We start from the raw sequence: 24,016 nt of genomic DNA, 5'->3' as shown, positions 1-24,016 counted from the left end.
CCTGCTACTCGTGCCCAGAAGATATGATATGCATATAACTGGTAGAACTGGATAGAAAACTAAAGTTTCCAAAACTGTTAAGTGTCTGAGTATAACAGAACTGACTTAGCAGGCGAAAACCTGAGAAAAATCCATTCAGGGAGTAGTTTTTTTTGTTGGTTTTGTAGTTTAATCAATGCCATTACAGTATCCATTGACTTAGGACTCCATTTGCAGTTCCTATGCCTTCCACTAGATGTCAACAGTCTTTAGAAATTGTTTCAGACTTGTATTCTGATAAATGAGGGAGTAAGACCAGTCTGAATGAGTGGACCCTGACGTGTCAGAGCTTTTTCATACGCAATCCTGAGAGAGTGCATTTCTTGTTTACCTTTTATATTGACAACATTATTGTCCGGTTGAAATATTACAGATCATTTAGGCTAAAAACCTGAGGATTGAATATAAACATCGTTTGACATGTTTCTATGAACTTCACGGATACAATTTGGATTTTTTTGTCTGCCTGTTTTGACTGTGTTTGAGCCTATGGATTACTGAAGAAACCACGAACAAAACGGGGGGTTTTGGATATAATGAGACTTTATCGAGTAAATGAATATCTTCTGAGTGCAACCATATGAAGATCAAAGGTAAGGGATTAATTTTCACTATTTCTGAGTTTTGTAACTCTTCTGCTTGGCTGGTTACTGTTTGTAATGATTTGTCTACTGGGCTATGTTCTCAAATAATCGTAAGGTATGTTTTCGCCGTAAAGCATTTTTAAAAATCTGACACCGTGGTTGGATTCACAAGAAGTTCATCTTTATACCTTTGTAAAATATGTTTTGTTTTCTGAATTTTTACAATGTGCATTTCTGTATTTGGCGCTCTGCAATCTCACTGGATGTTGGCCAGGTGGAGCTTCCCACATACCCTAGAGGTTAACTATCTTGCCTAGTTAACTTGTTGAATCTAGGGGTCTTTAAAAAAATATATATAATAATAACATTCCCAAAGTAAACGGGCTATTTTTCAGGACCAGAAAATAGAATATGCATATAGCTTAGGATAGAAAGCACTAAAGTTTCCAAAACTGTAAAGATACTCAGACTATAACAGAACTGATATGGCAGGCAAAAGAATGAGAAAAATCCAATCAGCAACACAGCAGTTTCTAAATAAGAGTCGCTTCCTATGCTTCCCTATTGAGCAGTGAATGGGATATCAACGAGATTCCTTTTTCTATGGCTTCCTTAATGTGTCTAGTATCACAAGACAGTTTCAGGCTTTTATTTTGAAAAATGAGCCTGAGCGACAACATTGCGTCAGTGTCCACCTGATGGCTCTGTGTATTTCTCGCGCAAAAGTCAGAGGTAGCCATTTTTCCACCCGGTCTTACTGAAAAAAACTCTGTCCCGGTTGATATATTATCGAATAGATATTTGAAAAACTTGAGGATTGATTATAAACAACGTTTGCCATGTTTCTGTCGATATTATGGAGCCAATTTTGAATATTTTTCGGCGTTGTCGTGAACGCAATTTCCGGTTGTTTTCTCAGCCAAACGTGAAGAAATAACGGAGCTATTTTTGGCTACAAAAATTATTTTTCTGGAAAAAAGGAACATTTGCTATCTAACTGGGAGTCTCGTGAGTGAAAACATCCGAAGCTCATCAAAGGTAAGCGATTTAATTTTTTTCTCCCGTTCATTTTAGCCGGCAACAGTTTTATTTATCAACTATTATTTCCGGCTAATGGAAAACCTGAGACATATCTAACATACAGCCACCACCATCACTTATTTTAAGGTGAGTCCATGAGAGCCGGGTAGGGAGCAGAGATGAGAGAGAGAGGCAGAGCTGAGCCAGAGGGAGCAACACTTACAGCCTGCAGGATGGCTTTGCTGTGTCGCCTTGACAACATCTCCAAGGCAGTCAGGGCCTGCTCCGCCACGTCAATGAACTGAATCACCTGAAGCTGCAGACAGAGAGAGCTATTATCATATCCACCACCGTTTTATGACTGCATAGGAATGAAGAGGGAACAAGAACATGAAAGACAAGAGAACAAGGTGTGGGCTAGGAAAACCTGGGTTGCATTCAGTAGGTATTAATTGTTAGGACATGTTTTCAAACATACTAGGCAGTACTGAAATTTGAATGTGTGTGTTTGGTGCCTACTGAACCTAAGCAGAGGGGGTTATCCTACCTTCTCCAGGAAGACGGGGATGGCATCCACGACCACAGCAGAGGACCGAGGCAGCGCCTCCATCATGTAAGTGAGAGCACGGGAGGCGTGGTTCATCTGAGCAGAGGCACGGGGTAAGATACAGATTTCACAAACATAACTCCAAAGGAATCCTTGTTGGCTGAAACCACAGTTAAAACACTGTACTGAGATACAGTTATTTTATTTGCAACAAAATATAACCAGGAGAGAGTGTGGCACCTCGCAATGTAGGCCTAATGTCATGGTGAAAAACAAATATCACTGGGTCCCCCCCAAAGATATAAGCTCAGGATACTCACAATGTCAAAGTTATGCTCCATCTGTAACAATGTCATCTGTAAAGAAGAGGGGATTAAGGGACTTAGCAAATCAAGTCACTGTGTAAAACGACTTAAGACTAAAGGCAGACAGCATTTTGTGACTCACCAGAGCAGGCACCACGCTCTTCACGGGGAAGCCTCCTAGTGTCTCCTCGTTGCCCATCACTAGCAGCTGGCACATCTCGATAGCGGCCTGGAGCTGCTGGGACTCGTCGCCGGTGGCCTGCAGGCCCTGCAGCAGCTGCTGAGCCTTGGAGCCTGGGAGGAGAGGAGGGATAAAGCAGGTCAGAGTAGAGACTAAATAGCAGGGCCAGTATTCACAGGAGTAGGAGTGCTGATATAGGATCAGTTTAGCCCTTAAGATAAAAGCTAAACCCCTCGCCATATAATGAGATTATATGGCGAGGGGGAAATCAGACCCTAGATCAGCACTCCTCTGAGAATTTTTTAAAATATGGGCCCTGCCAGGAGTGCAGTCAGCACACACTTGGATTAGAGTTGAGTGAATAGCAGGTTAGAAGAATAAAGACAGATATAAGTGAACTCAACATGCCTCCCCTGAGGGAGAATGGAAACATCCTGCTCACTTGGGGCTCCAGAGTGGCGCTGCGGTTTAAGGCACTGCATCTCAGTGCTAGAAGCTTCACTACAGACCCTGGTTCGATCCCGGGCTGTATCACAACCAGCATGATCGGGAGTCCCATAGGGCGGTGCACAATTGGCTCAGTGTTGTCCGGGTCATGGGAGGGTTTGGCCGGGGTAGGCCGTAATTGTATATAAGAATGTTCTAAACTGACTTGCCTAGTTAAATAAAAGTTTTTTTTAAAGAAATAAAAAAGATGTTAAGTGGTAATTAAATGGATTCTGGACACAGACAAGATGGTGTAGCACTCACTGGCTCCACTGCCTATAGTTCTGTGAAACAGCTGGGACATGCGGGGTCCCAGGGGCCCAAAGAGGTGTGGGGGTAGACCCCTGGCCTCCAGCAGGGCTGTGGGGAGAAAACAGCTAGGTTAGACAACAACCAAAGATCCCGCAACACCAACAAGGGCTGACAGGGAACTCTTAGACAGGAACATTGGCACCTGTATCTAAGGAAAGCTGTGATCGTCATACCTTGGAGTCTGCCCATTTCAGAGTCATCGGACTCACTCTCACCGGATGTGGTCATCCCTACAGCTCCGGCCACTGAGCTAGAAGCTGGAGAAAATTAAGGGGCAATTAAATCACCATTGTCCTCATCAAAATTACAACAAATGTACCAAACAAAGAGTTCAAGTCCTTGAACAAAGAGTTCAAGGATCATACACACCTAGGCAGGCCTAGGAAAACAGTCAACGATCTTTTAGTGTACACACACACACCAAGCAGAGGCTATATCAAGCTTTAGCTGGCTCCTATGCATTTAGAACAAACACATACCAGATATTTGTGGGATAGTGCAAAGGTTTTTATCCACTAAGGGTCAAGGGGAGAGAATCTCTGCTACCACAAGCAGGTAGTGCTACACCTATAAATGGTACACATGTCCCTGACCATGTGAGCTGAGAAGGAAAAACTCTGTGCCCTAGTCGCAGAAGGTACCTGTACCCGAAGCCCCCTGCGGGGCCTCATCAGTGCGGGCAGCCGAGGAGTTGGCCCCATCCTGGTTGTTGTCCGAGTCAGCCATCTTCTCTTGTCGGCGAGCTTCGGCTGCCCCGCGCTTGCCCAGGCCTGAGCCTCGCCGACTGGGGGGGGGGGGGGGCATAGTGGGACTGAGTGACTACACAAACTAGACCACAAAGCCCACAATCAAACATGGCAGTACACAACTGACATTCCTGGTCATAAGGCATCACTAACTTACACTTGTGTTTCGCAATGTGAACATCTGTTCATACACACACACACACACACACACACACACGTGCAGGTACCGACAAGAAGCGTGTTCATAAAATGGGTGAACACTGTGTCATATTTTAGAAACCAGGAAACACTGGACAGTTAATTGAAAGGAATAATTCAACTAAAACCACTAATTCAGTGTTAAATAAATAAAAAAAGTTTAATTTTGTCATAATAAGGTTGTTAGCAACATGTCGAAATCTGTTGCAGCTCAAGTCGACCATAACACACAATGCAAGGCGCTCTCACATGGGGGGCTAGGTAGCTGGCTAGCAAATACAGCTACACATAATAATGACAAAAACAATATTAGCATGTGAAGTAGCTAGCCAGCTGTAAAATTGACAAACTGCAGGAGTCTACAACCATGTTCAACCTGCAGATCATCTGCCTCAAGGAGGGGGGTGCTGACCTTGCTATGGCAACAGCCCATACATGCGGTAAAGAGGTTCATGGAACACCGGGGCAAGAGCAAGGATGCATCATTGGCAGCCATTCAAAAAAATCTGATCCAACAGTGGATATTGATGATTTAGGAGTTCTCACGACCTCACTAATGTGGTTACTATAATCCGATATGGATATATTTAGTCCTTTTCGGGTTTGGAAAAATGTCTGCTAAATGCTAACTCCTATTTGTATAAGCTGGTAGCATAGCTAGCCTTAGAGATTAGTTTTAAGTGTGATGCAGTTGATTGGTGATGACGTTAACATGTATTGGGGTTGACATCCACTCAAGTATTATACTCGGATGTTTACCGCAACATTGTGTGAAATACACAAATAACCTAAAAGTAGGCACAATAAGGGATTCTGAATCTTTCCCCATGGGGGAGTTCCCATTGTTTTGGTCGAGTTCCATAGATCTATTTACAGAATCTCTGCTTTCCCACAGACATAGCCAAGGGCAAGAAGGGAGGAGAAAGGTTCATTGCAGATTTTTTTCAACCCTTATTTTTATCAGGTAAGTTGACTGAGAACACATTCTCATTTACAGCAATGACCTGGGGAATAGTAACAAGGGAGAGGAATGAGCCAATTGGAAGCTGGGGATGATTAAGTGGCCATGGAATTTAGCCAGGACACAGGGGTTAACACCCTTACGATAAGTACCATGGGATCTTTAGTGACCAGAGAGTTAAGAAACCCATTTAACATTCCATCCGAAAGACAGCACCCTATACAGGGCAATGTCCCCAAACCCTGTCCTGCGGCATTGGGAAACTGAGTTTAATCATTTGGTCAACTGTTTTGTTTGAACACATCTAAGCTAAATATATACGTCGTCACGACGACAGACAGATTGATGCCTATACCATCTATTGACTGATTTGGTAATCTGGAGTGCAGGTAATTATTTGAAAAGGCTTATGAAATGTGATAGAGTTATTCCCCATCTCCAGTGACAAGAACTTTATGATGCTTTACAAGACGATTTCCTGATTCCACACTGTCAACTTAGAAGTTAAATCATGGTGAAAATAGTTATTTTACCAACTCATAGAACATAACCAAATTGACAGGATATGTCATGTCTAGAGTGGATTTTCCCCTTTAAACATATTAGGTATTGCCAAGGAAGCCACCCACTTTCATAAAATATTGGATGTATAGTTTAATACTTTTTGTACACACCGAAATACAGCAGACTACAATTGACTTGGGGCATTAGACTGGAGAAGTTGAGAGACGACCGAGCAGTGAGAGGCTGTAGTACCTGGTGCTGGCGCAGGAGCCCGTGGTCTTCTGGCGTGTGCTCCGCCGAAAGCTGGGGAGCTCTGCTGGAGGAGACTCGCTGCGCTTCTTAGTGGACTTCCTCAAACCTAATGAGACACGAGGAGTCAATGAGTAAACAGTCAAGGCAAAAGACAGGAAAAACCACAGTGATAGTAAACCACTAGAAATGTGTTATATTGTTCTATCATGATAACCAGTTTATCCATTTCCATCACTTAATTACAGTGGGGCAAAAAGTATTTAGTCAGCCACCAATTGTGAAAGTTCTCCCACTTAAAAAGATGAGAGAAGCCTGTAATTTTCATCATAGGTACACTTCAACTATGACAGACAAAATGAGAGAGAAAAAAATCCAGAAAATCACATTGTAGGGTTTTTAATGAATTTATTTGCAAATTATGGTGGAAAATAAGTATTCGGTCACCTACAAACAAGATTTCTGGCTCTCACAGACCTGTAACAACTTCTTTAAGAGGCTCCTCTGTCCTCCACTCGTTACCTGTATTAATGGCACCTGTTTGAACTTGTTATCAGTATAAAAGACACCTGTCCACAACCTCAAACACTCACACTCCAAACTACTATGGCCAAGACCAAAGAGCTGTCAAAGGACACCAGAAACAAAATTGTAGACCTGCACCAGGCTGGGAAGACTGAATCTGCAATAGGTAAGCAGCTTGGTTTGAAGAAATCAACTGTGGGAGCAATTATTAGGAAATGGAAGACATACAATACCACTGATAATCTCCCTCGATCTGGGGCTCCACGCAAGATCTCACCCCATGGGGTCAAAATGATCACAAGAACAGTGAGCAAAAATGCCAGAACCACACGGGGGGACCTAGTGAATGACCTGCAGAGAGCTGGGACCAAAGTAACAAAGCCTACCATCAGTAACACTACGCCGCTAGGGACTCAAATCCTGCAGTGCCAGACGTGTCCCCCTGCTTAAGCCAGTACATGTCCAGGCCCGTCTGAAGTTTGCTAGAGAGCATTTGGATGATCCAGAAGAAGACTGGGAGAATGTCATATGGTCAGATGAAACCAAAATATAACTTTTTGGTAAAACTTCAACTCGTCGCATTTGGAGGACAAAGAATGCTGAGTTGCATCCAAAGAACACCATACCTACTGTGAAGCATGGGCGTGGAAAAATCATGCTTTGGGGCTGTTTTTCTGCAAAGGGACCAGGACGACTGATCCGTGTAAAGGAAAGAATGAATGGGGCCATGTATCGTGAGATTTTGAGTGAAAACCTCCTTCCATCAGCAAGGGCATTGAAGATGAAACGTGGCTAGGTCTTTCAGCATGACAATGATCCCAAACACACCGCCCGGGCAACGAAGGAGTGGCTTCGTAAGAAGCATTTCAAGGTCCTGTAGTGGCCTAGCCAGTCTCCAGATCTCAACCCCATAGAAAATCTTTGGAGGGAGTTGAAAGTCCGTGTTACCCAGCAACAGCCCCAAAACATCACTGCTCTAGAGGAGATCTGCATGGAGGAATGGGCCAAAATACCAGCAACAGTGTGTGAAAACCTTGTGAAGACTTACAGAAAACATTTGACCTCTGTCATTGCCAACAAAGGGTATATAACAAAGCATTGAGATAAACTTTTGTTTTTGACCAAATACTTATTTTACACCATAATGTGCAAATATATTCATAAAAAAAATCTGTAATTTTCTGGATTTTTTCTCTCTCATTTTGTCTGTAATAGTTGAAGTGTACCTATGATGAAAATTACAGGCCTCTCGTCTTTAAGTGGGAGAACTTGCACAATTGGTGGCTGACTAAATACTTTTTAGCCCCACTGTATATGTAACGCAAATGATTGAGCTATGCAGAGATGCCACTTTATACAATGTTGGTTTAGTCTACAATGGTGGCTTAAGATATTTCACCCAATCCGTTTCAGCAGTGATAAGGGGTGTTTTTCCAGTAGAAAAACTGGAATTTCAGTTTACTCCCTAAAGTTTATATTTTTGCCCCAACCCTGATTTTAACTGACAAGTACAGGAGTGGTGGTTGACAAGTGGCATAACGGTCAAGAGCATAGCAAGGACTGGTTCAGAGGGGGTCGGCACCAGTCACTCATAACAGTAAGGGACAGTCACACACTGACAGCTCTGGTGTTGTTCTCAGTCGAGAGCCCAGTACCACCGACACTGGGTGAAAGTATAAATAGCCCATCTCTCATTAGTACAGAACAACCTTCATGCTAAACCTGAGGGTCCCAACAGAATGCAAAAATATGACACCGACTGACCTTTTCAAGTAGCCACAAACGCAACCACACACCTCAGTCATGTCCCCCAGTAACACCAGTTACCCAAAAGAATAATCAAAATGACAATGTGTTGTTTCTACAGCAGGAATCCTGTTGCAGCCACACCGCGCACCCACCATGCAATCTGGCTTTACTCACCATTATAGCAGCAGAGAGGACAGACTGAGAATATGTGTGTGAGACAGTGTGCACTACAAGTTACAAAATGTGCCCCTCCCCCCTTAATAAAAGTGGGTGAATCACTCGCGCACCCCCCCCCCCCCCCCCCCAGTGAAAACATGATGCCTGCTAGTTGGCCGGCCGTCAGGCAGGGTGGGCTGGTCTAGGTAACATGTTTGGAGCTGGGCCCTGTGGCAGCGTGCCCAGCCTCAGTTACCATCTTGGAATCCCCTACCCCAAACCAGAACACACTGATCATCTTCCACTCACCCGCATGCACTACATTTGTGACAGCTCCCCCCTAACCCACCTAGGAGCTTTAAACTCAAGACTGTACGAGTCTGAACATTGAGCCATGCAGTCACTCTTCTTCAAAACAAACTACAGCCAGTCTGACCTTCACCTTACACTACAATTACCATAATGCATCGCTGTGTTGTGAACTCCGTAACCTCAGGGCTGATTGTGTCTGATCTGACAGCAAAAATGTAATGCCTCCAAGCACGTTAGCGAGCCCTTACCACCTACCTAACACCTGAGAGGCCGTAGTAAATCAGTCTGTCCTTCACAAATATCCATTTGCGCCGCAGTCCAACTGGCTACAGTACAGCCACCAGACAGATTATTTACATCTTCCAGTTTGAGGCTGGCCTGGTACTGACACCTGAAACAGTCAAGCCAGGTATTTGCAGATCTTTAAGGCACATTTTCTCCCCAAATTCGATCTCCTTTCATCGCTGCAACTGCCCAACGGGCTCGGGAGGTGAAGGTCAAGTCATGAGTCATCCGAAATACAACCCGCCAAACCACACTTCTTAACACCCACCTACCTAACCCGGTAGCCAGCCGCACCAATGTGTCGGAGGAAACACCGTTCAACTGTCGACCGAGGTCAGCCTGCCACAAAGAGTTGCTAGAGCGAGATGAGCCAAGTAAAGCCCACCCTGGCCAAACCCTCCCCTAACCCGGACGACACCAGGCCAATTGCGTGCCGCCTTATGGAACTCCCGAACTCAGCCGGTTGTGATACGGACTGGAATCAAACCCAGGTCTGTAGTGACAGTGCCTTAGGCCTCCTGAGTGGCGCAGCAGTCTAAGCAATGTGGTTAACCACTACACTTATACTAAGCCATACACTCCAGATCTGTAAACTTTAAAGGGTTAGGGCCAAAGGGAACGAAGAAGCAAATTTGGACCACCTATATCAGTTACATGTGCATCTGTGGGAGTTTATATGCAAGGTTCGCTCTGTGTGTCCATGCATGCTCATCAGCACCGACTGTCTGCGCAGGGTTAATCCCCGCCTGGTGTGTGTAGCAGGTCCCAGTGCAGAGTGAGTTTCTGTAACTGAAGCCGCAACAAGGGTCCTGTGACATTTAATCCCGGAGTGTAACCTCTACCAGAGCACCACAACGACCCTCCAAAGACTGCTGCTCACACTGCCCTACAACCTTTGAACCTGAAGGAAGCAAACCCTTGACCCTGGTTGGCTCACCACCATCGAAAATATGAGCACCCCAAACCCAACTCCCCCTTGGTTGAAGGGAAATGTGACACGGTACACACAGGTACGAGGAGAGGGCAGGACAAACTCACTTGCTAGTTTGGCTTGTAGTCCTGAGGGTCCAGGTTTAGAGGCGGTCTCTGTCTTGGAGGAGCTGGGTAGGGACAGTTTGGGCTTTGGCAGGTTGACCTTGGGACTGAAGCGGGCCGCCCACTCAAACTTGGACGAGACGGCGGCTTTGGCCTGCTCCTTGTCGCGGGTGCTTCGGCGTGGAGAGGGGCTCGAGGCGGAGCGGGAACGACGTGCCTTGTTCTGGTCTTTGCCCTGCTTGAGCCTGGCACCCTGTGTGGCGGTAGCACTGTTGGTGCCTGTGGAGGAGGAAGAAGAGGTGGAGGCAGAAGAGGAGGAGTCAGTCACAGTGCTACACCCAGCTTTGGCTGAGGCGGCCGACTTCGACGCCAGCTTGGTGGGTTTTGCAAATCTGCCGTCGGTACGGTTGGGGAGCGACCCAGCAGTGCTGCTCAGACAGGGGAGGGAGTCAGCCTTATTCCGTTTAAGAGTCGGTGAAGCCCCAGAGGCCCCGCTCTTCTTGCTCTGGCCGCGGCCTGTAGGCAGCTCTGGAGCCACGGGTCTCTTCTTGGAGGATTTGGCGGGGCCTTTCTTGGCCTCAGTGGTATGGTCTCTGGGTGGGGGGTTGGATTTTGACTTCTTGGCTGGGGTGTAGGTGTTAAGGTCAGGTGCAGAATTTCTCTTCAACCCTCGGGTGGTGCCTTCAGTCTTGGATTGGTGTCCTATTGGCTCTCGCTCTGATGTACCTGCGGCCTCTGGGTCGCCTTGCAGCACAAATGAAGCCACAGACAGTGACAGACTGCTACTCCCAGGGCGGTGGAGGACAGGAGAAAAAGAGAACCTTTTAGCACAGTGTCCAAACTGGAAAGTGATTAAGTACAACGCTTCCATTCAGTTAATTTAGGCCTACAGTAAATAGCCAATGGCGCTATAGATTGAAAAACAATAGTTAGTTACATTTTTATCTAAGCGCAATACCCACAAACACACAGTGAGTGCGAAGGAGAGAGGGGTACCTTCTTGAGCTGTGCCCTCTGGACTGGCCAGAGGCTGAGCTGGGTGCGGCTCTGGAAGCCTTAGATTTAGATCTTCTACTTTCAGGAGGGGAATTTGCTTTATGTTTTACCTGCTCTGACTGCAACCTGTAAGGTGGGGAATTAAAGAGCAAGTGAGTGTGGATTGTGTAAATCACTCCATATCATTATTAGAAGACTTGATTAAGTCATTCCCACATCATTGTTCACCCATCCTGTACTGCTCCAAGGAATTCCTCTGGAGAACACCATGCAAAAACAATCGAAATATACTTGAAGATTAATACACAAGACACCAAATAATGCTTTTTCCTTTAACTCAACACATTGGAAAGGCTCGCGACAACGATGACTTACCTTCCTGCGACTGTATGGTCTTGTGGCTGGGCCGCAGCAGTGTTCCTCTGTGAACGGCGCAGTGACCCCCCTGGATTGGAATTAGGCCGGTTGGACATTGGCACCTCTCTCCTGAAGGGACATACCCTTTCTAGACACTACCATTCACTAGGCCGAGGAGAAGAGAATAAAGATCAGATCACGGGTGAGACATCAGGGTGCCCTTGCGATTACCATGATCCCAAACCAAGTAAAAAGCCAATGGACAGATGTGTTGGCTATTGATGTCAATGCTGCCGTTTTACTCAAAGTATTCCATAAACCCCACTAAATGATCACATGAATTGGGCTGCCTGTGTAAACACAGCCCTAGTAAATGAATCACAAAAATGTACACCTGATACAAGCCCCTGCCTAACAAAACAATCGTATTACCATTTGTTTGAAGGCAGTAAAGGGCAGTATGCAAGATCAATGAGCCTCGGCCCAACATCACACGGAGACATACACCTCTAAAATCTGATCAGACCAAAGATAGATGGCTGATTGATCCAATGAGACAATGACGACAGGCCCAAAATAACTGTACACTAACTTAAAACAAAGAAGCATATAGATTTAAAAGCAGTGATGGACCCATGACATTTTTGGCCAATACCGATATTATACTTACCAAAAAACCTGATACCGATATTAAAAGTTTTTGGGGCCTTTTAAGCATTCTATTACGGTTAAATAGTTAACACACACAGACGCAGCGGTCTAAGGCACTGCATCTCAGTGCAAGAGGCGTCGCTACAGTCCCTGGTTCGAATCCAGGCTGTATCACATCAGGCCGTGATTGGGAGCCCCATAGGGCGGTGCACAATTGGCCCAGCGTCTTCCGGGTTAGGCCGGAGTACGCCATCCTTGTAAATAAGAATGTGTTCTTAACTGATTTGCCTAGTTAAATAAAAGGTTACACACACTAGAGGTCGACCGATTATGATTTTTCAGCACCGATACCGATTATTGGAGGACCAAAAAGCCAATAACGATTAATCGGACGATTTAAAAAAAAAACATTTACTTGTAATAATGACAATTACAACAATACTGAATATACACTTATTTTAACTTAATATAATACATCAATAAAATCAATTTATCCTTCAATAAATCATGAAACATGTTCAATTTGGTTTAAATAATGCAAAAACAAAGTGTTGGAGAAGAAAGTAAAAGTGCAATATATGCCAAGTAAGAAAGCGAATGTTTAAGTTCTTTGCTCAGAACATAACATATGAAAGCTTGTGGTTCCTTTTAACATGAGTCTTCAATATTCCCAGGTAAGAAGTTTTAGGTTGTAGTTATCGGAATTATAGGACTAATTCTCTATACGATTTGTATTTCATATCCCTTTGACTATTGGATGGTCTTATAGGCACTTTAGTATTGCCAGTGTAACAGTATAGCCTCCATCCCTCTCCTTGCTCCTACCTGGGCTCGAACCAGGAACACATCGATAACAGACACCCTCGAAGCAGCGTTAACCATGCAGAGCAAGGGGAACAACTACACCAAGTCTCAGAGTGAGTGACGTTTGAAATGCTATTAGCGCACACCCTGCTAACTAGCTAGCCATTTCACATTGGTTACACCAGCCTAATCTTGGGAGTTGATTGGTTTGGAGTCATAAACAGCGCAATGCTTGAAGCATTGTGAAGAGCTGCTGGCAAAACACACGAAAGTGCTGTTTGAATGAACGCTTACGCGCCTGCTTGTCCCTACCGTCGCTCAGTCAGATACTTGTATGCTCAGTCAGATTATACGCAATGCAGGACACGCTAGATAATATCTCGTAATATCATCAACCATGTGTGGTTAACTAGTGAATTTGATTGATTGTTTTTTTATAAGATAAGTTTAATGCTAGCTAGCAACTTACCTTGGGTTACTGCATTCGCGTAACAGGCAGTCAGTCTCCTTGTGGAGTGCAACGGTCGTTATTGCGTTGGACTTATTAACTGTAAGATTGCAAGCTTGGATCCCCCAAGCTGACAATGTGAAAATCTGTTGTTCTGCCCCTGAACGAGGCAGTTAACCCACCGTTCCTAGGCCTTCATCGAAAATAAAAATGTGTTCTTAACTGACTTGCCTAGTTAAATTAAGATTAAATAAAAAGGTGTAAAAAAATGTTTTTTAAATTTATTTGGCGTCCAAAAATACCAATTTCCGTTTGTTATGAAAACATGAAATCGGCCATAATTGATCAGCCATTCTGATTAAATTGGTCGACCTCTAACACACACGCGCAAAAGTAATTTTGTTGGTATTTACATATACCCCCATTACCAGTAAAACAAACATTTCTTTCACTTACTTGCTGTGCCGTTTTGTTGTTCAGTCGTTTCATTCTCAACCAGGATTTCTCATGGTATGTAATGCCATTTGGGTCTTTGAGTGTCAAATAAGCTTGTTGACCAATCAGGACCTGAATATGACTGCACGTCACAATTTAACACGTTCATCAATTTGGTACATAGTGTAATAACAATCACTCGTATTTCACGTCACAACGATTCAGCGATACGTATGCTATGATGCCGGTAAAGTTCTCGCGCACCTACAGTTCTGGTCACTAAAAAAAACATCTATGTTCTTCCCCAAAAACATAGCAAAATGACAATCTGTTTCAGTAGCTATATAGCGAAAATAACTAATAACCCAAATTTATAACAGTTCTTATTTAATTAATGGTGGTCGGACGCATCTGTGAAGCCACATTAAGGATTAGCCACAATAGCGGACTTTGCGGTTAGCCTTCAAAATAAGTAGCATAATTCTACTATTTGTATTAATTTACATCATTGTCAATGTCATACTTTTATTTTGAAGGGAAACCGCAAATTCCACTACTCTGCCTAATCCTTATTGTGGCTAGCTTCACAACAACCTTCGAGCCTCACTAGCCACTTGAAGCTAGCTGGCTGCTTATAACATTAGCTTTGGGCAACAGGGTTAAGTAGCTGGCTAGCTATTTATTTTCATGAATTAAAGTTCAATTTCAATAGGCGAACAAGTGGCAACGCACAAGATTCCTAAATCATTGCCAAGAATAATGAAAATGACTGCAGTTTCTACTGGTCATTGTTTTCAGGCTGGTGCTAGCTAGTTAACAAGCTAAAGCTAGCTACCTCAGAAGTTGCGGTCGAACAAGTAATGCCTTATTACCAACGCGGTATTGTAAACACATCGTTCGCGCCAGTGTGTGCTTGTTTGCAGACTTCTGTTGTACAGCTTTGACAGTACTACTGATAGTGGTGGCACTTGGATTGCACGTGCAAATTCAGAACACACAACTAATTTGACATGCATATTTTTTGACACGCAAAGACCCAAACGACATTCCACAGTATGGAGTGAGGCTAATAGCAGTGACGCTATTACTGTGTAACTCCGGTAGGGCAACATGTGTACTGGTGCTCAACCAGTCGGCGAAAGCCAACTTCACACAAGACAGATAATGGATGATTGCCAAGGGCAATGAATTGCATTATCCTGGCGTTAATGGATTTCGCCTGAGTTGTAAGACATTTTCAGTGAGACTCTTTAACGGCTGCTCGAATTTTTGACTGCTCAAGCCACACAGCAGACATTGTGGGCTAGGTCATGAATAATGTGTTGCACATGGCGTTATTACGCCATGTACCTACGTTACATAGGTATGCACTGTTGCATAGACATTGGTTTTTAACATTGGCGTTAAACTAGACATCGGGCCGATACCAATGTTGGCATTTTTAGCTAGTATCGGCCTATTCCGATATCGTGCATTCCTAGTTATTTTTAGATTATTACACCTAGCTATATAGTTAGCTAATTACAGTTACTGAAACAGTAACTAGCTAGCCTTTTAATTTTTATGACCAGCACTTTAGGTGCCCGAGACAACCAGCATCATAGCATATGTATTGATGAAACGTTGTGACATATGAAATATGAGTGATAGTGTAATAACTACTTTTTTTTAACGTCTGTGTTAAATTGTGACGTGCAGTCAATTCAGGTCCTGATGGGTCAACCGGCTTATTTGACACATCAAAAGTGTATCTTTGACAAACAAAGACCTAAACGGCATCCTATAGAAATCCTGGGTGAGAATGAAACGACTGAACAACGAAACAGCACAGCAAGCAAGAGAAAGAAATAGGTTGATTGTTTTACTGGTAATGGGGACATATGTAAATACCAACAAAATAACTTGATGTGTAACCTTTATTTAACTAAGCAAGTCAGTTAAGAACAAATTGTTATTTACAATGACAGCCTACCCCAGACCACTTGTGCGCCGCCCTATGGGACTCCAATCACAGCCAAATGTGATACCGTCTGGATTCGAACCAGGGACTGTAGTGACAGCTCTAGCATTGAGATGCAGTGCCTTAGACCACTGCATCCATGTGTGTGTTTCAACTATGCAACTGTACTAGAACGCTTAAAAAGGCCCCAATTTTTTTAAACTTTTTTTTTGGATTCAAAAAATAAAATTTAAATCGGTGTATTGTTTCTTTTGCCAAGGAATATATCAGAATCGGCCAAAAATGTTACATCGGTGCATAACTAATCTTGATAGAGTGTCTTGTTTTGACGTGTTAACTTATTAGCATAGACGTGAAATATGTCTAAAATTTACTCTCACGTTGAGACTAAATATAACTCATGTCAATAATCTTTTACCCCAAAGTTGTGCATGAATCGGTTGTTGCTAAACAACCCACATGTCTATATCCAAGCCATATTGATGGAGAATGGTGATATCGTACAGGCCACGAATTACAAATCATGAGTAAGATAATTGACAATTCCCTCCAACCTTGATATTGAGATACCAATGGCGTGCTGTTCTGTTGCACAAGACTTGATTCAACCCTGAATTGAATTGCTAAATTTAAAAAGCAAATGCCCAATTTCACAAGATAAACGCTGCAGTTTGAAATTAAGCAAATCTAGATATTTACATTTGTCTTCTAATAGAGTGGAGGTGAGAATGCCAGGGAGGCTGAAATTAACAGCTTAGCGGGGGTTCCAATTTTATTTCACCTTTTTTGATTCACACAACGCATCCTCAGATCCTCAAAAAGTTCTACAGCTGCACCACCGAGAGCATGGTTGCGTCACTGGTTGCATCACTGCCTGGTATACAACTGCTCGGCACCCGACTGCAAGGCACTACAGAGGGTAGCGTGTACGGCCCAGTACATCACTGGGACCAAGCTATACCAGGCGGTGTCAGAGGAAAGCCCTCTGACCCTAGTCAGAGACTGTTCTCTCTGCTACTGCACGGCAAGCGGAACCATAGCGCTAAGTCTAGGTCCAAGAGGCTTCTAAACAGCTTCTACCTCCAAGCCATAAGACTCCCGAACAGCTAAAATGGCACCCCCCCCACACTATTCTGTTTATTATCTATACATAGTCACTTCACCCCTACCTACATGCACATATTACCTCGACTAACATTGTACTAGCACCCCTGGTATAAAGCCTCACTATTATTTTACTGCTGCTCTTTAATTATTTGTTATATTTATTTGTATTTTTCTTAATCAATTTTCTTAAAAACGGCATCATTGGATAAGGGCTTGTAAGTAGGCATTTCACTGTAATGTCTACACCTGTTGTATTCGGCGCATGTGACAAATACAATTTGACCTAGGCCTACTGCCACCAAAACGCATTACAGAGGAACTTATCAGCTGTGAGTAAAAACCCCAACTGGAAGGAAAGGGAGAATCACATTGCAAAAAAGGGGGTCAACTTCATGCAAGAATCAGATACTAGTCACTCTTAAATTATGGCTGACATTCATTAATGCACTTCCAAATTTAGGTCATATTGTATTATACACAAAAATAAAATATAATTTGATTCTGCAACAGGCAACTTTGAGATTCCATATTATATACACTGAACAAAAATATAAAAATGGATTTTTCACAAGCTGAAAAATGAGATCCCAGAAATGTTCCATATGCACAAAAAGCTTAGTTCTCAAATTGTGCACCAATTTGTTTACATCCCCGTTAATGTATGTTAATGTATTAAGGTGGATGGATTACCAAGATAATCCATCCACCTGACAGATGTGGCATATCAAGAAGCTGATTAAACAGCATGATCATTACACAGGTGCACCTTGTACTGGGACAAAAATGTAATGCTAAAATGTGCAGTTTTATCACAAGACAATGCCACTGATATCTCAAATTTTGAAGGAGCGTTAAATTGGCTTATTGACTGCAGGAATGTCCACCAGAGCAGTTTTCATCCCTCCATCGTAAACAGCCTCCAACGTCGTTTTAGAGAATTTGGTGTTAAGTCCAACTGGCCTCACAACCACGTGTAACAACACCGGCCCAGGACCTCCACACTCATCTTCTTAACCTGCGGGACAGTCTGAGACCAGCCACTCGGACAGGTGATGAAACTGTGCTTTTGAACTAAATAAATTCTGCACAAACATTCAGGGAAGCTCATCTGTGTGCTCGTCGTCCTCACCGGGGTCTTGACCTGACAGCAGTTTGGCGTTGTAACCAACTTCCATGGGCAAATGCTCACCATCGATGGCCACTGGCACACTAGAGAAGTGTGCTCATGGATTATTACTGGTTTCAACTGTACCGGGCAGGTGGTGTTGTGTGGGCAACCGGTTTGCTGATGTCAACATTGTGAACGGAGTGCCCCAGAGAGGCAGTGGGGTTATGGTATGGGCAGGCATAAGCTACGGACAACTAACACAGTTGCATTTTATTGATGGCAATTTTAATGCAGAGATACCGTGATGAGATCCTGAGGCCCATAACCGTGCCCTTCATCTGCCGCCATCACCCCATGTTTCAGCATAATGCAAGGCCCCAATTCCTGGAAGCTGAAAATGTCCCCGTTCTTCAATGGCCTGCATACTCACCAGACATGGCACCCATTGGGCATGTCTATTTATTTTGCTCCTTTGCAACCCATTATTTTTATTTCTACTGTGCACATTGTTCAACTGCAAATCTTCCACTTCAGTGTTTTACTTGCTATTATTGTATTTACTTTGCCACCATGGCCTTTTTTTGCCTTTACCTCCCTTATCTCACTCACCTCATTTGCTCACATCGTATATAGACTTGTTTCTACTGTATTATTGACTGTATGTTTGTTTATTCCATGTGTAACTCTGCTGTTGTTAAATGTGTCAAACTGCTTTCCTTTCTCTTGGCCAGGTCGCAATTGTAAATGAGAACTTGTTCTCAACTTGCCTACCTGGTTAAATAAAGGTGAAATAAAAAATATTTGGGATACTCTGGAATGATGTGTATGACAGCGTGTTTCAGGTCCTGCCAATATATCCAACAACTTTGCACAGCCAATGAAGAGTGGGACAACATTCCACTGCATGAGGCAAATGTTAGTCCCACCAGATACAGACTTGTTCTCATTCACGCAACTACCCTTTTATATATTTTTTAATTAGGGAGCCAATTTGTTTTCAGCACTGATTTCCATGACTGATCAAAACTTGTTCTCTCATGCATCTCATCACTATGCAGCAGACAGACATATGGTGAGCAATATTTTGGAACATCAAACCACAATAAAATTTCAGTATGGAATCACAATACATATTGAATCACATTACATATAGTATCAGCAGCTAAGTATCCTGATAATATCATAGAGGTCTGTGGCAATTCCCAGCCCTAGAGTCAACACAGTAAGATGGTAGGTAGACAAACATGCTGATTTGTAAACAACATTTCTGCTTCCATTAATTAGCTATGCATTTCTTTATGCAAAGTATCACCATCAATGATTCACTAAAGATCCTACGCAAATCCAAATGAGCAATATCCAATGAAATATGGTACTATGACAAATGAATATTTCAGGCCTTGCATTCTAAGTAAAAAAATAATCATAGGCTACATCACAGTAAAGGGCCTTCACCATGTAACGTTCCTGTGGCTCACCTACAATAAACACGCGAGTTTAAGTAAATGCTCATGTTAAGAGTCGAGGGGACTCAAAGATGGAATTTTAACAGACTTATTTCGTGAGTTGACTATGATGCACGTCTTAAAACATTTGAAATCTGATAAACTAGCTACATGTTCTTCACGCCCGATGTATGCCGTCACTCATGTTAAGACCCAATTTAACTGCGATATTGATCATAAAAATAATACAATTGGCAAGCTCGCAAGGCCATCTTTGCCAGGCCTTCTGACTCCATCCTAGTCTTTATTTATTCGTCCCAACTGACAATTAGCGTTTTACCATGTTCCACTGTAGTCATATACAATAGGCAGTTCATTACTTCGATTACTATAATAGCTGTCATTATAAATAGCTTTTATTAGCCTACACTAATTTCAAGCTCGTTTTACAAAGCGGCCTTCATGCTGACGTAGTTAGCACCAGCTAGGTGGTTAGCAAACCCAGTACCGTAATTTCAATTTGACAGTAAAATTAGCTACCAATAGACAAAGAGCCTAGATTGTAAAGCGATAAAGTATGACTTAGCTAAAATGTCTGGTTATTAATGTTAAAATACATTTAAGTCCGCAAATAACATGTTAGCTAGCTATGTATGAATGTAAGATGAGCTATGTGACATGAAAATGCGTAGTTGGTGGATTGTTGTCCTAAACATTCAGCTAACGTTAAAGACAACCGCACAAAAACATGTAGTTAAAAAAAATTACTTTAGCATGGAAACCACCTCAAAGGGAATGGCTAGCAAATCTAAATAACAATTGTCTAATCTTTCCATCGAAAATGGCAACATCGGTAGGACTAATATTAACTTCGCACCAGAGCAAGCTTGCTAACGTTAACTAGCTTTCTTGTTGGGACAGGCTAGCTACGTTAATTTAATAGTTGTTGAAATGGGATGTCAGACAAACTACATCCAATGATATTCACACGGCATTAAATAACGTTAATCTGGTCATTTAAGTTTTGTATTTAGCTGACGTTAGCTAGCTAACAGAATCTAGTTACATAGCTAACGGTAGTTCGCTGGCTAGTTTTGATAATTATTGTATCGCCTCAGTAATTTGCCAGCTGTCGACGTGTAAGAAACGCAAGGTTTAAAAGTAACGTTAGCTATGTAGCTAGCTGAACAAGCGTTTACTTGATTAGTAATGACTAGTCAAATGGGAAGCTAACGTTTCTTGCCGCTAGTTAGCAATGTTAAATGAGTTACCTGCTTACTTTCTAGCCTGACGTTATAAATTACTGTAGCTAGCTAACGTTGGCTCTATTAAATGGGGAATGCCATATTCAATAACACGATAACTTAACTTTTACTCACAAGTTGCAAGGTGGTAGCCAGCTAACGTTAGCCGCTTTTTAATATTATGTTAGATACTAACGTTACATGTTGACCTTAACCCGAACAATATCGGGTTAGGTAAGTTAGCTAAAAAGTTAGTGTTAACCTGGCTAACAAATGTCGCTAACTTCGACAATTGCTAACGTCGTTAGCTATATAGCGAGGTATCTAGCTGGTAGCCAACCAACTAGCTAAAATGCTTGTTTCGCCGACTGGCTAACCGTATGCCATTTCCAATTCAAGAGTTATTGTTTGGTTAGCGAGCTTATTTTGTTTTACTAGCTACCTATGTTTATGGAAGAGAAATTGCTACACGAAATGGCCTCTGAACCTTCTTTGCTGCTTGCATCACAGAGAAAGCAGGAACAGGACTCGAGAGATGACAATTGGAAACCATATTTTTTTCGCGAGACGGATACTCCATTCCTCACAAGTATTTCAGTCTTATATTATCAATGAGGCCCCCACCAAACTACTGACTAAGACGCCACTGAACGTTAAATATATTATGTTATTACCTATTTGTTCCAGTGTTGTAGTTGTAACAGACAGTGCACCAACTCCACTCTCTCAGCCTTCACATCAGCTGAGGTACCTGCAACTGCAATATACCTCCGCTCTAATGTGCCCCTTTCTTCCGCTCGGAACTACTTTCAATTTAGATGTTAAAGTCGACAATGAAACAAACCTGCGCCAAATAAATACATGTATTCAATAACACTTTACTGAATGTATTTACTATTGTCTACAGTTGTGTTCAGAAAATGTACAATTATATTTCACAATAGGATAGCGACGAAATATTAATCCGCTGGGTCGTGACCCCCTAATCCAACTGTTTTCTCTAAAATATACATGACATTGTGGGTTGATCATTATTTTATTTATATACTTAAATTATCAATCACTCAATAAACAGTTGCGAACAGAATTCGCTTCCATTGTCACACAAAATATTTCGCTGTTGTTTTCTCTCCGTTGTCATAGAAACTCTTTAGCGTCTAAAAATGGCGTCTTTACTTCCCTCCTACAAGATATATTTTTCAGCTTACTGTCACTTAAACTGAGGTAAATTATTATATTGTATCACCCATTTGATATGTATCTTGGGATTGCTGAAAGTTAAAAACAGATAGTCAACTTTATCAGCACAATGCTGGACTGTGCCTGTGGAGAAAGGCTACACATCAAGACAGCAGCCATGGTACACAACACTATTTGGTAGTGTTGCTCTCCATTGACATGATTGTACATTTAAATGCTACATATCAACCTTATGTATCTGACATTTCTTTCTGCAAGTAACTTTTCTGCTTCAACATGCTTTGAACATAGATTAACTACAAGGCTCTGATGATTGGAGAGAACTGAGTTGTATAACGGGCCTATTTATTTTTGAATTTCTCTTCAGGTGATATGGAGATCGTGGAAGATTTCTTTGCGGATTGAATTCAAGGGTGCTGCACCTGGAGAAAATAAGATGACCCACGATGACCATTTGCATAATTTCCGCATACAGCGTAAGGTTTCCATTACAAGTCTCTGCCATGAATCTTTTTAAGCCTACATCAGCTACTGTATTTGTTTTTGTGTAGATACACGTGGTTCTGTTGGTGTCTTGAAAAGTGCACTGCCCTGAGTAGGTATGTACTACTCCTTCTCTAGAACAGGTAGGTGTGGTGTTTGGCCAGCAGATTTGACAGTGCACCCAAGCACTGTGCCATGGGAACTTTGATTACCTGGAGTGCCTGCCCAATGACTTACTGCTCAAAATCCTGGCCTTCTTGGAACTGAAGGACGTTGCACTGCTGGCACAGACCACAAAGAGTTTCCACAAGGTGAGCCTGGGCTTTACAAACCCAAAGGACAGGTTTCTAAGATGAAAATGAAATCTACTCCTGGGAAAAGATTCATATTAAGAGAATTTCCATTTTTTAAATATATTTTTTTACCCTTTATTTAACTAGGCAAGTCATTTAAGAACAAATTCTTATTTTCAATGATGACCTAGGAACAGTGGCAGAACAACAGATTTTTACCTTGTCAGCTCAGGATTCGTTCTTGCAACCTTTTGGTTACAAGTTCAACGCTCTAACCACTATGCTACCTGCCACCCATTGACATGGCTTGCTTTTAAATCCAGGACTAGTCTTAATGTGTCCAGGAAACCAGTCCATATTGTGCACCCAAATAGTTTACAAAAGCACATTTTACTTTCATATGCACATTCTTTCATTAAGGGCCCTGAGTTTTTACTGACCATGTGAACGGACAAGGAAAACCTCAGGGCTCTAGTTAGGCTATAACATGGCCAGGAAAATATGATCTGGGTTTAGTTAGTGAGCTAGTGTTTGTCTGCCTGTCTGTCTGTCTGTGTGTGTGTGTGTTGTATTTCAATACAGAATGGGATATCCCAGCTCTGCAACTCTCCAGAGTTCTGGGAACAGACTGTGAGGGGTCACTGTGATAAACTCACGCCTGACATGGAGGCTCTAGCCAACGCCACGGGCTGGAGGAAGATATTCTTTGCCTTCAACACCAAAGAGAACCAGCAGTATGTACATGGAGGTAGCTAGACACTTAAACAAGACAGTGTTACTCATCTCATAATAAAGATTTGAGGAAATATAACTTTCTTTGCCATTAGCACAAGGAGTTATTTATGCATTTGAATGGTGTGTTGTGTCTCTGTGTTTAAAATGCACTATTGATTCATTTATGTTGTGAATGTGTATTTCAGAGCTTGTTTATTCTCTCTGCAAAAATAAAAAGTGCCAAATGCTGTAGGCTTCCTTCGAACAAATAACATTAAATGATTTAGTCTTGGTTTTTGTTATTGCATTTGAGTTCTAATCCAGTATGTTATATGCACTGTTTACAAGTAAAGCCATACTATTACTGAATGAATGTTGCAATGGAATTGTTGAGGTGTTTATTATACTCTCTGGGTGTGACTGGGTCGTGCTCTTCGGTTAAAATGAGATACTTGGTAAAGTGTCCAATCTTTATTCCACTCAATAACAGTAAGAACACATTAGTATGGTGTTTTAAATTGTATTAAAAATATTGTTACGTGCATGCCTGTTATAATAAAGAGTAGGCCTAAAACAG

General features: G+C 42.5%; 1 protein-coding gene and 1 pseudogene across 2 annotated transcripts in view; one reads left to right on the top strand and one right to left on the bottom strand.

The window, feature by feature from the left end:
• LOC109905585 (E3 ubiquitin-protein ligase TRIP12) overlaps window positions 1-21,524 on the bottom strand; it is a 44,554-nt gene extending 23,030 nt beyond the window's left edge. For both annotated transcript variants that reach the window (XM_020503036.2, XM_031790636.1), the window contains exons 1-12: window positions 21,424-21,524; window positions 11,566-11,712; window positions 11,191-11,316; window positions 10,198-10,976; window positions 6,136-6,241; window positions 4,116-4,258; window positions 3,648-3,731; window positions 3,427-3,522; window positions 2,638-2,789; window positions 2,511-2,546; window positions 2,191-2,286; window positions 1,867-1,959 (exon numbers count right to left, since the gene is read on the bottom strand). In XM_020503036.2, the coding sequence (XP_020358625.2) occupies window positions 1,867-1,959; window positions 2,191-2,286; window positions 2,511-2,546; window positions 2,638-2,789; window positions 3,427-3,522; window positions 3,648-3,731; window positions 4,116-4,258; window positions 6,136-6,241; window positions 10,198-10,976; window positions 11,191-11,316; window positions 11,566-11,663 (1,809 nt within the window). In that variant the 5' untranslated portion in view covers window positions 11,664-11,712; window positions 21,424-21,524. The remainder of the gene's footprint in view (window positions 1-1,866; window positions 1,960-2,190; window positions 2,287-2,510; window positions 2,547-2,637; window positions 2,790-3,426; window positions 3,523-3,647; window positions 3,732-4,115; window positions 4,259-6,135; window positions 6,242-10,197; window positions 10,977-11,190; window positions 11,317-11,565; window positions 11,713-21,423) is intronic.
• Window positions 21,525-22,058: 534 nt separating this feature from the next.
• On the top strand, window positions 22,059-23,983 carry LOC109904706 (F-box only protein 36-like; annotated as a pseudogene).
• The last annotated feature ends 33 nt before the right edge of the window (window positions 23,984-24,016 follow it).

The sequence above is a fragment of the Oncorhynchus kisutch genome, linkage group LG15, assembly GCF_002021735.2.
Source record: "Oncorhynchus kisutch isolate 150728-3 linkage group LG15, Okis_V2, whole genome shotgun sequence".
Lineage (NCBI taxonomy): Eukaryota > Metazoa > Chordata > Actinopteri > Salmoniformes > Salmonidae > Oncorhynchus > Oncorhynchus kisutch.
Note: the sequence above shows the minus strand (reverse complement) of the source record. Positions and strands in the feature narration are given on the sequence as shown.